At 38.1% G+C, this 17,730-nt stretch overlaps 1 protein-coding gene across 1 annotated transcript in view; it reads left to right on the top strand.

The window, feature by feature from the left end:
* The window catches only part of LOC309479602 (leucine-rich repeat and fibronectin type-III domain-containing protein 2), a 131,148-nt gene extending 128,443 nt beyond the window's left edge, over nucleotides 1-2,705 (top strand). The window contains exon 5 of the mRNA XM_082143759.1: nucleotides 382-2,705. Within this exon, the coding sequence (XP_081999885.1) occupies nucleotides 382-1,348 (967 nt within the window). The 3' untranslated portion in view covers nucleotides 1,349-2,705. The remainder of the gene's footprint in view (nucleotides 1-381) is intronic.
* The last annotated feature ends 15,025 nt before the right edge of the window (nucleotides 2,706-17,730 follow it).

The raw sequence follows: 17,730 nt of genomic DNA on the forward strand, positions 1-17,730 counted from the left end.
ACACTGTGTTCCGTTTAAATGATTCAGTGTTGACAATAATTGCATGTGTGAAGTATATTTTCAAATTTACGTAATCCCCACATTGCTTCCTGTCAGTCAAAAATCCATTGACTGCACAATAGACCTCATTTCAAAATCATTTAATCTAAATGAACTTCCAAGGTTGATACGATCAGTGCTTTCCAAGTAATTAAGTTTTCTCCATAATAAAAGGATTAATGATTGTTTTCTGCCAACTCGCAGAGCATTGTGTGCATCCACAATAAAGCAATGAGCATTTTAATAACTACCTTCAGTATCATATACCTGTGGTTTCAAGCTACTGCATCTATTTAATCATTTTATAGAATCTGTATTAACATCAAAGTTTGTTGTTCACAGGATGATTCCGGCTATCAGCAAATCCTTCTTGGTCAACAACCTGATGCCAGGGATGCAGTATGACCTGTGCGTGTTGGCCATTTGGGAAGACACCGCCACCACACTCACTGCGACCAACATAGTTGGCTGTGTGCAATTCGAGACAAGTGACGAGTACCCTCGCTGCCAGTCACTGAACAGTCAGTTTCTAGGAGGGACTATGATCTTGGTGATTGGCGGAGTCATCGTAGCCACTTTGTTGGTCTTTATCGTCATCCTTATGGTCCGCTATAAAGTGAACAGCGGTTTGCAGGTTTCAAAGTTAGTGACGGTGAGCAACACCTACTCCCAGACCAATGGGAGAACGCAGGCCGCACAACGAGTTAACAACGCCGCTCCTACACCACAGGCTCCAAAGACTGTAGTGGTGATGCGAGATGAGGTGGTGGAGTTTAAGTGTGGCTCCTTGCAGAGTAGCATTTCGTCCTCTTCATCCTCCTCGGCTGACTCCCTTGGAAGCCAGAAAGTTGAGTCCTACAACCGACATGGGGATTCTAACACCTTGCCCAACCGGTGGAAGCAGTCGTCAACCAAGGCACGGCCAAACCTGGATAACCTACTCGGGGCATTTGCCTCTCTGGACCTGAGGGTTCCCGCAAGAGATCCGGGAGGACCGTCTTCCTCAGGAACCATGGCAATGGCCATGAGACCCGCCACTGACAAGGAACCTCTTCTAGGCCGAGGAGATTCCAAGCTTGGGAAGCTTGTAATGCTGCCATCAGAGAACAAGCCCAAGCGCAGCCACTCATTCGACATGGGCGACTTTGGTGCTTCGCAGTGCCTTAGCTACCCACGACGCATTAGCAACATTTGGACTAAGAGGAGTCTCTCGGTCAACGGCATGCTCCTGCAGTGTGACGAGAGCGAGGGGGAAGGTGAGAAAGCAACATTTGATAGCTCTGAGTGGGTCATGGAGAGTACAGTCTGACAGAGACATCGGATTACCTCTGCCAAAAACGAACAAAAAAATAACCCATTCTCCGAACCCGTCAGGTGAAAAGGATATGAACTTGCTGCATCATATGACGACAAGAAGGACTCAAATGGCTGTGATGAAAAGACACCTCAGCAGTGGTCATGACTGTGTAATGCATGATTTTCCATGTCAGTATTGTCCTTCTGTTCATTTGATCACAGAGAAGTTCAAAGGTTTGTGTCCGAGTTAGTTGAGCAGCCGAGGCCAGGGCTGGTCCTGTTTATTGAGACCTGGATGAAGGATATCTCCAGTTGCCTTCAAGCATTAATGCAGATATGAATTAATACCCAAGAACAAGGGATGAGGGGGTATCTCAGAGAAGCAGGGGAAATAAAAGAGAGAATTTATCCGACTGTGCACTGCAGTTTGCCAAGAGGATTTTCTTCAGCTAAGTGGATGTGCATCACAATGGACCAAGTGTTCCCATGAGACAGGACTACATAATTTAGCAGGTGAAATGGAAAAAAAGAGAAGGAAATGCAAATATAATGACATTTTGTAAGTTCTTATTTTATGTTTTGTTGTCATTTCTACTTTTTAAGTTAATTCTAGTGTTGTTACCCCAGTGTTAGACCATTAATTTGCTTAATTAATGACATCAGATTCAGAAACAATGTTTTGTTTTTTTCTGAAGAACACAATACAATGTCATATGTATTTTACACAAATCTATAATTCAGGAGGATTTCTTGGTCATAATCATATCTGCAAACTTAATCTGCTAATTTTCCGGGATCATAACATTATGTGCCTGTTTTTTATTTATTTTTCCTCAGTGCATCTATCACACTTGTTATCAGTTATTAAGTTTGAAAGCTGTCTGTCGTCTGATTAAATCGCTGCAATTTTCGTTTAGTACTGGTACAGAACTGTACTGGTCAGTCTGTCTGAGATACATATTATTTATACAAATGGATATTTACTAAATATTACCAACCAATACATTGCATACCCAACCAAAAAGATGCTCTGTTCGATGTCCCTTTGGGCTACCCTTATTAAAAAGGAATGATAAAGTATAAAAATGGTAAATACCAAGCTGGTTGTAATACCACTGTATTCTCCAGGTACTTTGGGGTAAATATGATGGTACTGTATGTGAATGTGAGAATCAGTGAGTACATGCACTCTGATAAAAGCTGGGTTTCAACCCATGTTCGGGTCAAATATGGACAAACCCAACCATTGGGTTTAAAAAATGTAATTAAAAAATGTAAATCAACGGTTGGGTTTGTCCATATTTGACCTAAACATGGGTTGAAACCCAGAATTTTTTTAAGAGTGTGGTATTATTTACCATCTTACACAATTACTGTAACATGGTATCGGTAAGATAAAGTTTAAGGATTTTTTTTAAATTTAATGATGATTTTCAAACACTATAACTATACATCTATACCCTATTAGTTTGTTAGTGTTGGTGATTTACGTTTGTACTCTTCACAACAAGCCCCTCAAGACTTCAGTCTGAAATGTAGGTCAGAGTGTTAAACCAGACAATATGTTGTGAAAGACAGATATTTAGGACAGGATCTGGATCACAGTTTTGTGTAGAAACCTTTATTAGTGCCAAATGGTGGTGGCAAGCTTGATTTCACACAGAGGTGAATCATGAACTGGAGTGAAACTGAGCTTGTCTATCGTCATTGTGCCCTTGAGCGAAGGCACTTAACCTCAGGTTGCTCCACGGGGACTCTCCTATTAGCGTAGCGCAAGCTTCATGCTTTCGGATGAAAAGTGTTGGTTACATGATGTTTAAGACCTCGATAAATCACGTATAGTCATTATGTCAAATTTTACCAGTTCGAAATGTGGTGATACTTCCTATGGACACATCTATACTGCATTATGCATACATTTTAAAGTAGTTTTGAATGTTATTATGAGAGTGAGGTTTTATGACAAACTGGGTGCAGGAGTTTGTATAGGGTCACGTTTCTGTGATCTTACCTTTATCCTGTCCCCGAGTTCTCTTACATACTGTATGAAGCATTGTTTTGTTGTAATGGTTTATAAATTAAATGAACAAGACTTGTTATCTGTAAAAAAAAAAATCTCCAGTCAATTCAGTGTTCATTTGCATTGCAGACATTTTTAATTTAGCTATAGTGTGTACTATAGATCCGGTGTTCCTAGGAAGTTTTACCCAAAGGATCATAACATACAATGTCTATTTTTCTTATTTTGAAAAATCTTTATTTTTCTATTTTGTGAAAAGCTAACTGTTTAATTGCCTTGCTTTTGTCTGATACAATGCCACTGTATATGGTTTAGATTGTTTTACTGTTACAGATGTATACAGAAAAGACATGGATAAGCAAACATAGCATTTTTATTTTATTCATTATTATTGATAGTATTATTTTTTATTTCAACCAAACATTTCAACCACATTATAGATTTGCAACATCCATTGTTTATAATTTCTTACTGCTCTTGGTATATGATTATTTCTATGACTTTTTTGTAAAAAAAAATATATATATAAGAATGTATGATGGTATTCTGTACAGTGATCCTCTTATTTTCCTGGTCAGAAAAAAAAATGAGAAGGTGCTTTAACGTATCGTTATGACATATGCGTAAATGTGAAGCAGCATAGTCACGTTTTTCACTTGGAGTTGTAGAAAAAAAAAGACTAAATCATTCTAAACCATTTCTGTGTTCAAAAGATTTTGCTACAACAAGATAAATACACAGAATTCATAATATTTAAAATTGTCTGTTTTTTTTGTTGGTTTTTTTTTGTTTTTTGTCTGCTTGCCTTTCAGCCTCCCGGAGTTTATTTTTTGTTATTAGTGTGTTTGCTTATTGTCTCTGCTTGTCTGCCTTAAGGTGTTCTCAAACAGAATGATTTGTCTTACTCATGTCTGAATCAATTGGGGATTTCAGTCTCACATAAGTTTAGCAAGACATACGCTTTAATGAATTTCCTCTGAGGGGATATCCTCAAAGATTGGATGAAGTCACTCATGGGGTGCACAATAAAACTTAATAGAGTATAGACTGTAGAAGTCATTTAACATTAAAATATGGCACACTGCCCAGTGAGATGCACACACTTACCATGACGTGTACTCTCATACCAAACGTACTTGTCATCCAGTATGCCCTCTGCCTCAGATAACTCCCACAGAGTTTAAAGCTGCCGTCGGCAACATTTTTTTGATCATATTCAGTGTAATCGACACTATAATCCGACAGAACAACATAAATAAGGTGGTTTTAGAAAAAACCCGAGCTTCTAACTCCACCTGGAGCGTGTTATTTGTTTTGCAAAAATCCAGCGCTCCCGCTTCATCAGGTCCAATCAGCGCAGGGGGGTGTGAGATCTGACTGTCAATCACAGGTCGTGCACACGCCACAGATCCCCCCTCACTCGCGCACGTTAATATCACATGCACACGCCACGCCTGAAGTTCGCCTGGAGATTGCATGAAGCGTGATGGCGGAGAGAAAATCTACTAACAAGCTTCCAATTCCTCGTTTATTGCTATCTATGGATAGATTAGCCAGGGCAGCCTACCTCCGAGTCCATGGTGTTGATAAATGCTGAAGAGACGGACGCGTTCACAGAAAATCAGGTACACACGCACAGTGACGCACTGACGAGCACGACCTCGATGGGAGGGTGCTCGCTGGTAGTGGGGAGGGGCATGAGAGTTGTAAACATTCAAAATTTTGGCTAATCGACCCAATCTGCCAGACTTGCCGACGGCAGCTTTAATTTATGCTTTACACATTTCATGTAGCATGTTGTCATGGATCACAATTTATTTAAAGTCATATAGCCATGAGCAATCGAATTCTCCTCCATCTTTTGAAATGAAGAAGCTCACTGTATATGAAAACATACTGGAACTTTCATACTGGAACATTCCCAAAATGGCCTTTAATTTTGAGAAATGTTTTGTTCCTAAATTCTTGGATTTGTAACATGAGATGAAAACATTAAAGGTAGGTTAGGCAATTTTATTTGTGTTTTTTATAAAGACTTTTTGTTATACTGGTTGAATCTCTTTTCACATCCAATCAATAATAGAAGTGGACTAAATATTTTTTTTAAATGCACATATATCTAATGTGGAAGTCTCAGGACCAAAACATTTTTGAAAACGATGTCCCTTCAACATATATTCCCATACCTCCTCGCACCTGCTCTGTCCGACATCAAACGTCATCAGTGTTTTCCGTAAGGCTATGCAGAGTTGTAGACAGACGTCAGTCACAGAGAGACACAAACAAACAGCAGCCACTTTTATAGTTCCTCCTGAACCAGAACAACGAGCTTATGCCGCGTTCATGCCGTGTCATAACCGTAATTATGCAGCCCGTTCTCATACCCAAATCGTCACTTTTTCGTCACTTTCAACCATGCTTCAATATCCGACGCACAAAGCACCCTTTAGCGTCCATATGAGACGCATAACCCTACCACATACCTAAACCTACCCATAACCGAAGCGTCACATATGGACGCTAAAGGGTGCTTTGTGCGTCGGATATTGACGAACTTTCGAAAGCGTCAGTTACATGACGCCTAAACCTACCCATAACCGAAGCGTCACATATGGACGCTAAAGGGTGCTTTGTGCGTCGGATATTGAAGCATGGTTGAAAGTGACGAAAAAGTGACGATTTGGGGGTGAGAATGTGTTGAATTATGAGATGGAAACCTGTGAGGTTCGACTCTGAGCTGTTCACGTCCTCAGACTTTTCATGTGTTTCAATGTCAACACTATCAACGCTGAAATAAATCTGCAGCAGTCAGGTGGTACAAGTAACAGCGCTTTAAATTGTTTACATTCATTATTATTGTAAAGTTATTTGAGACATGAGGTAATGCAACGCTGTCTCTTGTGAAACTTTGCAGACTCTGCTTCGAGTGGTCATGTGTTTTGGAGGAGGCATGGCTTTGGAGACGCTCTGAAGAGAGATTAGCATCTCATGCTTTCAAAGCTAGCTCGCTATTGTAGTGGCGCAATGGATGGTGGCGCAATGGATAAGACACATGCCTTTGGCGTGAGAGACCCGGGTTCGAATCCACTGTGAGACACCAATGTGTCCCTGAGCAAGACACTTAACCCCTAGTTGCTCCAGAGGCGTGCGACCTCTGACATATATAGTAATTGTAAGTCGCTTTGTATAAAAGCGTCAGATAAATGTAAATGTAAATGTATTGCTAGCCTCTCCGAGATGTCCTACCTTTAACATAAGACAACCTGTATTCAGTTAACCTTAGCCTGATCCATTGCAGTGATTGATAAAGGGAATTTGGGATTGATGCAATTATTCCTAAACACTACAACAATTATCAATAAGAGCAAAATATAGAGGAAAACGATGCCTGCCAAACTCCACGCTGTGAACAAGATCCTAGATGATTTCGGCCTGGTTTTTAACAGTTTCTGAGGCATATTTCAGTGCAGATTGTTTTGTGTAATACTGTGTTATAAAGGTGTAAAAAGAGGCTGTTATTGAAGAATTGAACCTTGACTGTAAATCATTATTTCACATGCAAAGAGGGTGTTAAACATAGTAATATTGGCAGAGAAAGCTTTAACCCTGTAAAGCCTGACAAATGAAATAATTGTCAAAAAAAAAACAAAAAAAAAACTATAGTTGCTTCAGTCCAGCAAGTGTTCATCTTGAAATATTACGAACAATATAAAAGTTATTATTGTGTTTAGTTTTTAAAACTCATTAAATATTTCACAGCAAAAAGACACGTGAACTACGACCTGAAGGGGGGCATTTTTAGAAATATACTAAAATGCCAATTAAAGTATAAATATCAATTAGATGAAAGAAGGCATATATTAGATTGTGTACAACAGATTTATACAGTAAACATTTAATCATTGATCATTTAGAGGCCATATAAATATCTATCAAATGTGATAGAGTATATATAGGCTTTATTGGGTTAATTGTAGAGTAATTATAACAGAGGAAAAATAAAGGTAGAAATAAAAAGCCTTGTTTCAATACTTTTTCAGCATTTGTTTGGCAGCTTGAGAGATTAGGAAAGAGGTCTTCGACAAAGGATATGCATGAACACCAGAGATGCTCCCCTTATTAGAACAAGGTCTCTTCTCAACGCCTAATCAGGGTCACGTCAGCACTGCCCTTCTTACCAGGAAGGAGACTCGTGCAGGCCAGGCCATAGAATAAGACTAACACATGTAATCTCTAGGATAATAAGATTAACAATACTTCACATGGTTATAATCTTCACAAACAGCGTTCGGTTAGATTATGTGGGTTGTGCAGTAGATCGAGTCCAATTTACAGTTGCAGCAAACATGGATGTTTCTCAGTATTCCATTGCTGTACTTCCATACAATATAGTACCCTGGTAATCCAGAGTTCTCGCGAGAGCACAAGTTGAATTTGTTCAGCGAGTTACTCTGGTGTCGAGTAATGATGCTCATTAAATATGCCCCTCGATCTGAGCTGCACCAATCACAGCGGGTTATCTGATATAGGCGGGCCAGAGGCGAGATGACGACAGCGCTGCGATGTCTAAGTCATTAGTAAACATTACAAGATGGCTATGGATGTTTGAAACGGCTTTGGCCGCTACAATGAACGAGTTAGACTTGGCTTTTTATCTAAAACAGGAACAGAAGACGTCGCTCAAATCCTTACTTTGCAAGAAGGACGTTTTTGCTGTTTTGCCGACCGGATACATAAGAGTCTAATCTACCAGTTAGCTCCGCTGGTAGCTAAGCGTATGGGGCTTGTTGTGATTGGTCGTAGTGTTATCCAATTGTGTGCAGTGAGATTTTCAAATGCTTGCTTGGTGCCGCCCCTCGAGCTGGCAGAGTTTCATTTGTCGACGCCAGACCATTAATCTTTTAGATTTAGGTCTGCATTTCCAGGCTAACAATATAGTAGGCGAACAACAGCATGTGAGCCGAGTAGAATGTCCGAATTCATAAAACAGTAAGTGAAAAGTACCTGGATGAACTACTACTTTCGGCGAGATTCTGAAGTGTGTATTCGATGGATTATCTATCCCATGAGGCCACAGGAGAGGATTTGTGAATGGAAGTAAAGCAGCGCCACTGACACCATTATGGAAGTAAAATAATGACAAATGTTTTAGAAAACAAAAAAGCTTGTTGAATTGCACTACTACCCTAACATTGTATTGTTAGGGCTTGCATTTTCATGGACTGAAATTCAACATGGTTGTATATTTAAACTGTGAATATTTCAATTCAACACATTTCACACACGTTTTCATTATTTAAAATTCAATAATCCATATTCACCTGACATATTTCACTTCCAAAATAGCCTATTCATTCATTTAAAAAAAATACAACCTATAATATTCGACAGGCAATTTTCGGTCAATTTTATTTCGCTTTACAAATTTGCTTCCACAAATTCAGTGGTTCAAATTCGACAGAAAATTCAACATTTGACATCCGGGAACGGCAGGAATATCAGTAGATTGCCGATTGATAATCTCCATAGTTGTTAGTCGACCTCACCAGCAGGGGGTGCACACGGCTGTTGACGAAGAATAGAGCAACGGGTGAGAGAGTTATTCATTCATTAAAACCAGATTTTCGGTGGAGATTGCCCCGAGGGGAAGTGCCTAGGGAAGTTAACAAGACCTATTGAAAATAGGGCTACATGGATAAACACTAGGGACGAAACAAGAAAATTAATTAAACCTAGGTGTGGCACATGAAGATAAATACAGAAAACATTGTAACCAATGAACACAGACAAAGGAAACTGATCCAGAAACAACTCAAGCCAACACAAACAGATCGAACGTGACATCAACATGGACCTAGAAATTTCAGTTTACTTGAAGTATTCTCCAGTATTCTCCTGTTGTTTGTTCTCCATGGGTTTGTTGTGCTGACCTTTGCAGCGTTGTGTCACATTTAGCAGAATTGTGACATTTACCCTAGACTGTTAGGTCTCCATAGATATAATGTTTTAGGAGTCCTTCGAAAGTTCTGTTGTTCCCGAGCACTGTTATCAGGTTGAGTAAGGTCAAACCAGTAAACAAGAGATTGTTGCAGCAGTAAGAATGAGGTAATTTAGGAGCAAGGCAAGAAGAAGCTTGCACTACTGACTGGATTAAGCTCAGTGTGTCATGATAGAGGGGGAAATAAACTAAATGACCTATGAAAAATGTCGTTTTACATTTATGCATTTGGCAGACGCTTTTATCCAAAGCGACTTACATTGCATTATCCTATACATTTATACATTGGTATGTGCAATCCCCTGGGATCAAACCCACAACCTTGCGTTGTTAATGCAATGCTCTTACCACTGAGCTACAGGAAAGCTGTAGCTAGTTAGAACATCGTCTTTATCTTCCTCTTTTTTTCGAAGCTAATAACTTAGTCACAACTTATTTATGAGTTAGTTATATTCTAACTAATTGCTAATCGTCTGCGGGACACATATGCTGCTGTACCAGATTAAGCCCCGGGTCAGGTCTTAGGAGGTCAGCACTTCTTTAAGATGTGCGTGTTGGTGTCAGAAGGGGAGTTTGTGCTGTGTGTGAAGGTACTCACGTGTGTGTATACACTGAAAAAAATGGGCCAACAAATACTTTGTTACGGCCAGATGTAATACTTTTTCTCAAATTATATGAATGGTTTGGATTTAACCCTCTACAGCAGGGATAGGCAACTCCGGTCCTGGAGGGCCACTGTCCTGCAGAGTTTAGCTCCAACCCTAATTAAACACACCCGAACAAGGCAATCAGTGTTTTCAGGATTACTAGATAGATACAGGCAGGTGAGTTTTTATCAGGGCTGAAGCTAAACTCTGCAGGACAGTGGCCCTCCAGGACCGGAGTTGCCTATCCCTGCTCTACAGCATAGCTTTGCCCTATGTTCAGTACATGTTTCTTCAAATGAGTGCAACCAATTAGAATGTTTGAAAAAGTGTCAAAAAACAGTCCAAATAAGGTTTGGGAGTCACTATCATGGACCATTTGAAGGTGGGACGTCCTTTTCTGACACATGGCCACAGGAGCACATGGTATGAGAAGAAGGCAAGAGTATTTGCCATTAATCTTATTTTAAATGACATGAACTGTACATAAAAAAATATGTACAGTATGTGTGTTTGAAGGTGTAGAGAAGACTTTTGGCAGGTTTTATGAAGTTGTTTTTATTTTGCATGTTCACAAATTCAGTTTTTCTTTTTGTTGCCTGAGGGTAACGTTGTGCGATAAGTGGTACTTTTCAAGGATGTCTTGGACAATACCTCACACTGGAAAATAATGTGTTGCAGGGTTCCTAGGTGCACAGGAACACCCAAGGTGATGTGCAAAAAGTGGAACGTACACCTCTGTTTTACAGCAGAGAATAACTGTTTTTTGGTGTTTCACACAGAGTGAAATCATATTGCAGAATTATAATAATAATTTGTTACATTTACAGATGGCACTTTTCTGGGTACTCAAAGCGCTTTAAATAGAAGGGAGAAGGGGGGGAGGGGGAGGGGGAGGGGGAGGGGGGGGGGGGGGGATCTCCTCAACCACCACCAATGTGCAGCATCCACCTGGATGATGTGACGGCAGCCATATTGCGCTAGAATGCCCTCCACCACGGTGTCCAAATACTTTTGGCAATATAGTGTATATGGGGATGATTAGGATACATGATATGACATGACACACTACATGATACAAACCTATGTCTGTATCAAATCAAATCAAATCGATTTGTTTCAAGTGGTTTTCCCTTTTTACTTGATGATTTCTTGTCATTTTTGGAGAAAGAATATAAAATAAAAAAAATGCATTGCTCTCTGAGCTTTGAATTATGATCATTTTGTATATGATCATTCTTTTCCATTGTTAGGCAAAGGAAAAATATTTTGGGGTGGGGAAATTTTCAATAAATCAATAAAATGTTCTCAAATGAGCCAAGAAATGATGTGGAATAATTGTTATCATGTGCCATCAAAATGCCTGCAGTAGATAATTAATATTATTGGAATTAGACCATATACCTAGTCTATTATTTTCTTTTGACATAAACCACGTTACTTTGTGACATTGATCAGCAAACATAAACAGAAGCTCAAACGCGCTGCGTAACTTGAGAATGAACCTCATTGGTTCTTGCACGTCGAGCTTGCGTTTACCACAACTGATTTGTGAGTTGATGAATGTTTATGTGTGAATAAAATCCTAATCTAAATCTGTTCATCCTACCGGATGTATATATATATATGTTATTGTATCTAGTGTTATTTAGACAAACAGGTTTAAACCAGAAACCACAACAGGGTTGTCTGCTAAATGATTAAATGTAAATTCTTAAGCGTAAACCTGTTTACCCATGTACAACTTTAGATTGCTACAAATTGCAAACCCAAATTGCTACAAACCCAATGATGAGGTTCATATAATATTGAATTATGGAATTATACACGGGTTGTTTACAATAGCAGATTGGTTCCAATTTGGGCACTATGATCAAAATATGAATGCAACGCAATAGTGCATAACGTTTACAAATTAAAAATAATTGCATAAATTGCATAAACAGCATTGTGTAGGCCTAGTTTAATGCAAAGAGACATAGTGCTATTTGTAGAGTACTTTTTGTGCTTAAGAACATGAGATGCAATTGAATGAAAAGAAAACTCCCACAAAGTCTTGAGACATGTTTTTTTTTTTTTTAAGTTGAACTTAACTTTATATGGCTTTCTAAACATGCAGCTCTCTTTTGAGAGACACGAGTGCAACCGTCAAAGATGTCCGTCCAGCGCATGTTTAGGCTTTGTTCAAAATTGCCCACCATACCCTCATTCACTAATCCCTACTTTAGTCCACTAATATAGTGCACTTGAAGGAGTGAATGAAAACGAGTGAGTGTATTCGGACACTGGGTGTGCCGGAAAGCCATTTCTGTGTAATTTGTGCTTGCTGTTTCTAATCTTTTGAAACTTAGCAAACTGGCAGCTCCAGTAATACAAATATTTATCCCAAATTCTGTCATGGAAACTATGTATAAACTTTAATTAAACAGTCTAATAATCAGTTAAAAAGGAATGATATTACGCTGTAGCCACATTGGACCAGCGGTTTGGAAAATGGAAAATTCAGCTGTGGGCGTCTGGGCGCCATCTTCTGTTCAGACGCACGAATTCATTCATGTTGATTGGTTGTACACTCGTTATTGCAGTGCATTATGGATGAGTGCACTTGATAATGTCCACTATGGTTTTGGACACGACTACAAATGGCTGTTCCCTCAAATAGTGCCCTGTTTAGTGGTATAGGGGGCGATTTCAGACACAGCCTTAGAAAACAATGCAAAGCAGAGCAGAAAATGAGTTATGTGTGAATGACTTGGTCTGAATTTTGATGTAACCAAGGTCTTCTCAGGATTGAGCTTCTCTATTTGTGCAATGTTCTTAACAACAAACGCAGCAGTGCTGCACCTGGATGGACAAAAACATTAAAACACACAACAACTACTCTTACATTATTGCATCTCGTGTGCCACCGATAAGGCTGCCTGACGCACACCTAAAATCCAAATGGGGCTTAAGTGTGGATTTAATTTCTTTAAATTCATTGAATATTCAAAATTCCTTGCTAGTGTCTTTTCATATTGTATTACTATTTTGTGTCATTGTGTCAACAACAGAAGTACCAGCAAGAGTGTTAGTTGTATCTAGTGACTGAATAATTCGGGTAACACCTTAACAATTCTGCATGCATGCATCATGAATATTTTCCAGGTGTGTTTGTTCAGGGTTGAAGCCAGAGTTGCCCCCGGGCCCCCTTACATCTTTGTCACCTTTTTTACCCTTCATCAGTTTGGATCTTTGTGACATAATTGGTTCAGTTTTGTTTTGTGTTCTTCTAAAGACAGTCAGAACCTTTGTGAGAGCACACACACACACACACACACACACACACACACACACACACACACACAACACACACACACACACACACAAATCAATGTTGTCCTTTTATATTGAGCTTTGTATATTGAACTTTAAAGATAATTAAAATTCCATCATAAAACAAAAACAAAAAAACTTCAAAGACATCACCTTTTAAAAGTTCCATCTGGGTTTCATTTCTACATAAAATTCACATTAAAAAGGTAATATTTAGACGAAAATTCTCGATTTTCTTATAAGTGCAGTTCTATATTTAGAATGATGACCGAGGTTTTAATAAGGTTCTTACATCTCCAAAGTTGCACATGTGTAAAATGCATCATGTTTAGAAGCTGTCTATGTTTAACTACTGCGAAGTAGCAGTGTCTATGCCAACATAAAATGTGTTTGCATACATGCTTTTTTTTCATTATCAACTTCCTATGAATAATAACGAAAGATGTGTTATGCACATATTTCTGAGGCACCAGCTGCAGTCCTGGCGCACTTGATGCCATATAGGTAAAAGATCAAATTCAGAATCATTGGAAAAGAATCAAATCAATCATATTCAGGATCATTTTACCTTTGATTGAGAAAATCCAAGCCATAAAATATGTGGATGACGTTTATGCAAATACACACACTTACACATAGCAGATGGTTGAGCATGTATTATTCTGGAAGTAACACTGGTTTAACAGATGGTGGTTTAGAGGTTAGACTAAGTTTACTAAGGAAGGAGGCGAGTTAAATTGTGGCATAAAAGAAAAATCTCTGTTCAGTCCAGAGTCAACCACTGTTCGCCACGCATTCATGTATAAGAGCAACTTTTTACATTGAATAACATATTTTGTGCTCAAGGTGTAAACAACCAAATTTAGTCAATATCTGACATCACAGATTTTGAATATTTTATAAGGCAAACATGTTATTTCTATCAGGTACATCTTACACAAATGTAACTGGGAGATTTTCTCATAAAGATGCTGCTAATATAATTTCTCACTCATACAGTACATGATTGTGCTGAGGAATCGCTTCCAGATGGATGTTTTGTATTTATAATGGTGCAATCATATCCATTTTTATTGATTTACCTCATCTCTCGGCGTAATGGTGTTCAGAGCCTCGACTTTGGCAACTGTAATTTATCCTCCCCTAATAAACCTGCCATTTCTCTTGAATTACACAGCGATATTCCCAAAAGTGATTCGCTCTCACAAAGACAAATGCTTGGTAGGAAAGTACATGTCACTGAAGCCATCCTTTAGCAGACAGGGAGAGTGAACCGCTGGTGATGCGCCAAACACGCATTAGTGAAAGCCTCTATTTTTTGTGTTTGGTTTAGAATAATTGTAGCTCTCTCTTGGCTCACTTGGCAGTGCATTTTCTTTCACCTTTGTTGTTTCGTCTGATGAATTGGCTCAGACACCGAGCGGATTATTCTATCAGCCTGTTGTGGCATTCCCTGGCAAACTTAGTGTGAAATCCGACTCAATAAAGACTGCTCCTGTAACTAAGGTGAGCGATGTTGCCCCACTGATAGCAATCAAGAATATTTTATGGCGCATTTTCCATGCACAAATGGGCGAGGAAATGGGTTTCATCCCATAGCTGTGTTAAGGTGAATCACATTTTCCTGGCTCTGTCTGCCAGGTGAGAGGTTTTCTTTGGGAATCATCAATTTCCAGTGCCTTCATGAGGGAGAGAAAAACCTCGGCAGAGGAAAAGACTGCCAGCAAATGCATCAATATCAGCTGCGGATGAGCAGCCTGAGAGAGCCAAATGAATTAATGAAACACAGCTGGGTCTGTGTGTGGCTTTCATTGTGTGTCTTTACGGAATAAATGTCTCTTCAAGTTGCACTGATATGAAAACTGGCAAGGTACAATATACAGATGGATGTACAGACAAATATATAGGCTGAACACTTAAAAAAACATAAAAAAAATAAATAAAAACTCATTCATTTTATTTGCGTTCAAATCATTTGCTTTGAAATTAAAATTAATTCAGCATTAAATTAGAATGTGAGTTCTGGGTAACAGTTTGATTATTATATTATATTATATTATATTATATTATATTATATTATATTAATTGTTGCAGATGTTAAAGCAAAAGTGATACAATCATCCCAGTATTTCCTATAGGTTATTTCCTTAAAGTGTGTGCTTGTGGAAAAAAAAGAAATCCAAGTACCCAAGATTTATTTTTTCTCCCACAATATTCAGTAATACATTCCAGTTTGCAGTTTTGATGGGCTTTGAGTGGATTGGATTTGATCAGGAGATGGGAATTCACAGCAGTCCATCTGCAGAGGAAATTCAGGATCATTTTACCTTTGATTGAGAAAATCCAAGCCAAAAAAATATGTGGGTGAAGTTTATGCGAATACACACACACTTACATATAGCAGATGGTGTGTGTTGAGGAGGTGTTATACTGGAAGTAACACTGGTTTAACAGAGGTTTAGAGGTTAGACAAACACATGGATATAAATATATATATATATAGTCCCCTGCTTTTATAATCGTTCAATCTTATATTCACTGCAGGATTAATTGGATTAAAAAAACAAAGTTGAGCATGAGAGAAGTTATTCAATTATTAATTACTGAGACTGATGGCATGTTGATCTATGTTCTTTCCTCCGACAGGTCCCATGTGACGTGGAAAGCTAAACCACAGCTTACCTTGTAGTAATTAGTCGTGTGCTCTGGTACATTAACAGAATTTTTTAAATATCCACAAAAAGTAATTAGCAGAATCCAGCGGATTTAGGAACATACCATAAAGCATTCGAATAAATTAACTTTTGTTCATAATTAAAAAAATAAATTTGCTTTTACACCTGTATTTTGTGTGAATGGCTTCGTTTTCAATATTGCAGATCAAAATTATACCCCTCCCTAGATTTAGCATTTTTGTGTTTAAAACATAATAAACATAATTATAAATCACAACACTTTACCATTGCTATAACAAATCCCATATTTAACATCAGAAGTTTAACTCAGTAAAACTTTTTAAATGTTGCAAACTCGTGTTAAAAATATCAATTATATTTGATGAGAGGATCATGAAAAGATCTAAAATGTTAAATATTGGGAAAAATAAATACATAAATTCCCGAAGAGGAGTTGGACTTTCAAATACAATTGTAGGTCTTTGCCTAGGTCTGAATAAATGTGCCATTCAAAATGAGTTAAACATATATCTTATCCATCCTATAACTGCGCAAATTTGGATTATGGATAAAACTGGCACAAATAACTAACAATGTTGCATTGTGTCAGTGCAGTAATATCTAGTCAGTGCAATAAATCGCTGAAAGCTACAATATGTAATTTTTCCCCCCACATTTTCAAAACATTAACAAAGACGAAGCTTGATGATGCTATGAAGGAGAGTGGAACTATGGGAGATGTCGTTTACACCATCCAGAGATGTATAGAATTCACGAATCATATATAAATCATATCAGTTTTTGTATTACCTGTACGTTTGATCACACTATGTTATGTCATTGTAATGAATTAGCTGCCAGGAACGTGAAATGTAATGCTATATTAGCTTGTTACTATGTGACTATTTGTCAAATGATTTAGTGGGTTAATGCTGCGCAGTTTTACACGTTTGAAAACAATCGTACTAAAAGTACATTTGAACAAACCCACAGTATTTGCAAGCAATGCCTAAATATTTTTGTGCAACACATAGGGGAGACCGGGGACAGTTGCAACACTTTTTGCATTTCTCTCAATTACTCAGAGACTATTTGGACTAGACCAACCAAATTTGTATATATTAAACTTGCATCTGTACGCTAATTACCCATACCATTTAAAGATGATTATATATGACATATCGTTCACAGTATTTATTTGAATGGAAGAAGTCAGATGTTGCAACTGACCCCGACCCAGGGGACGGTTGCAACACAACCCAGGGACGGTTGCAACATGTTAAAAATACCTTAAATTTCATTAATTAACTTAAGCTTTTTGTCTCAATGAGCAAAGAATTCTGAAAATATTAACTGTTTTAGGCCTACTATAATATTATAGTATTATTTATTTCAATAATATTATTGTAGCCTATTATTTATTTATTTAGTCATATTTATCAAATAACAGTTATTGAGTTTTGTTTGTTCATGTGTAGAACATAGATTCAGTGTGCAGGAGTTACAGATGCTATTCAATCTCTCCATATTTCAGTGTCAGACAGGAAGAATTTAACAATTTGTAATGCAACAAACTTTTATTAAACATGCAATTTATAACATGTTGCAACCGTCCCCGACCCTATCAGCCATGACAGAACATCATACGCCTGCTAGACACGCTGACTTTGACACATGCTAACCATGTCACTTAGTAGTCAACACAACAACAATTCAAACTATGTAAGTTTTGATTAAATCATA

Source organism: Leuciscus leuciscus, assembly GCF_965113295.1.
Source record: "Leuciscus leuciscus genome assembly, chromosome: 17".
Taxonomy (NCBI): Eukaryota; Metazoa; Chordata; class Actinopteri; order Cypriniformes; family Leuciscidae; genus Leuciscus; species Leuciscus leuciscus.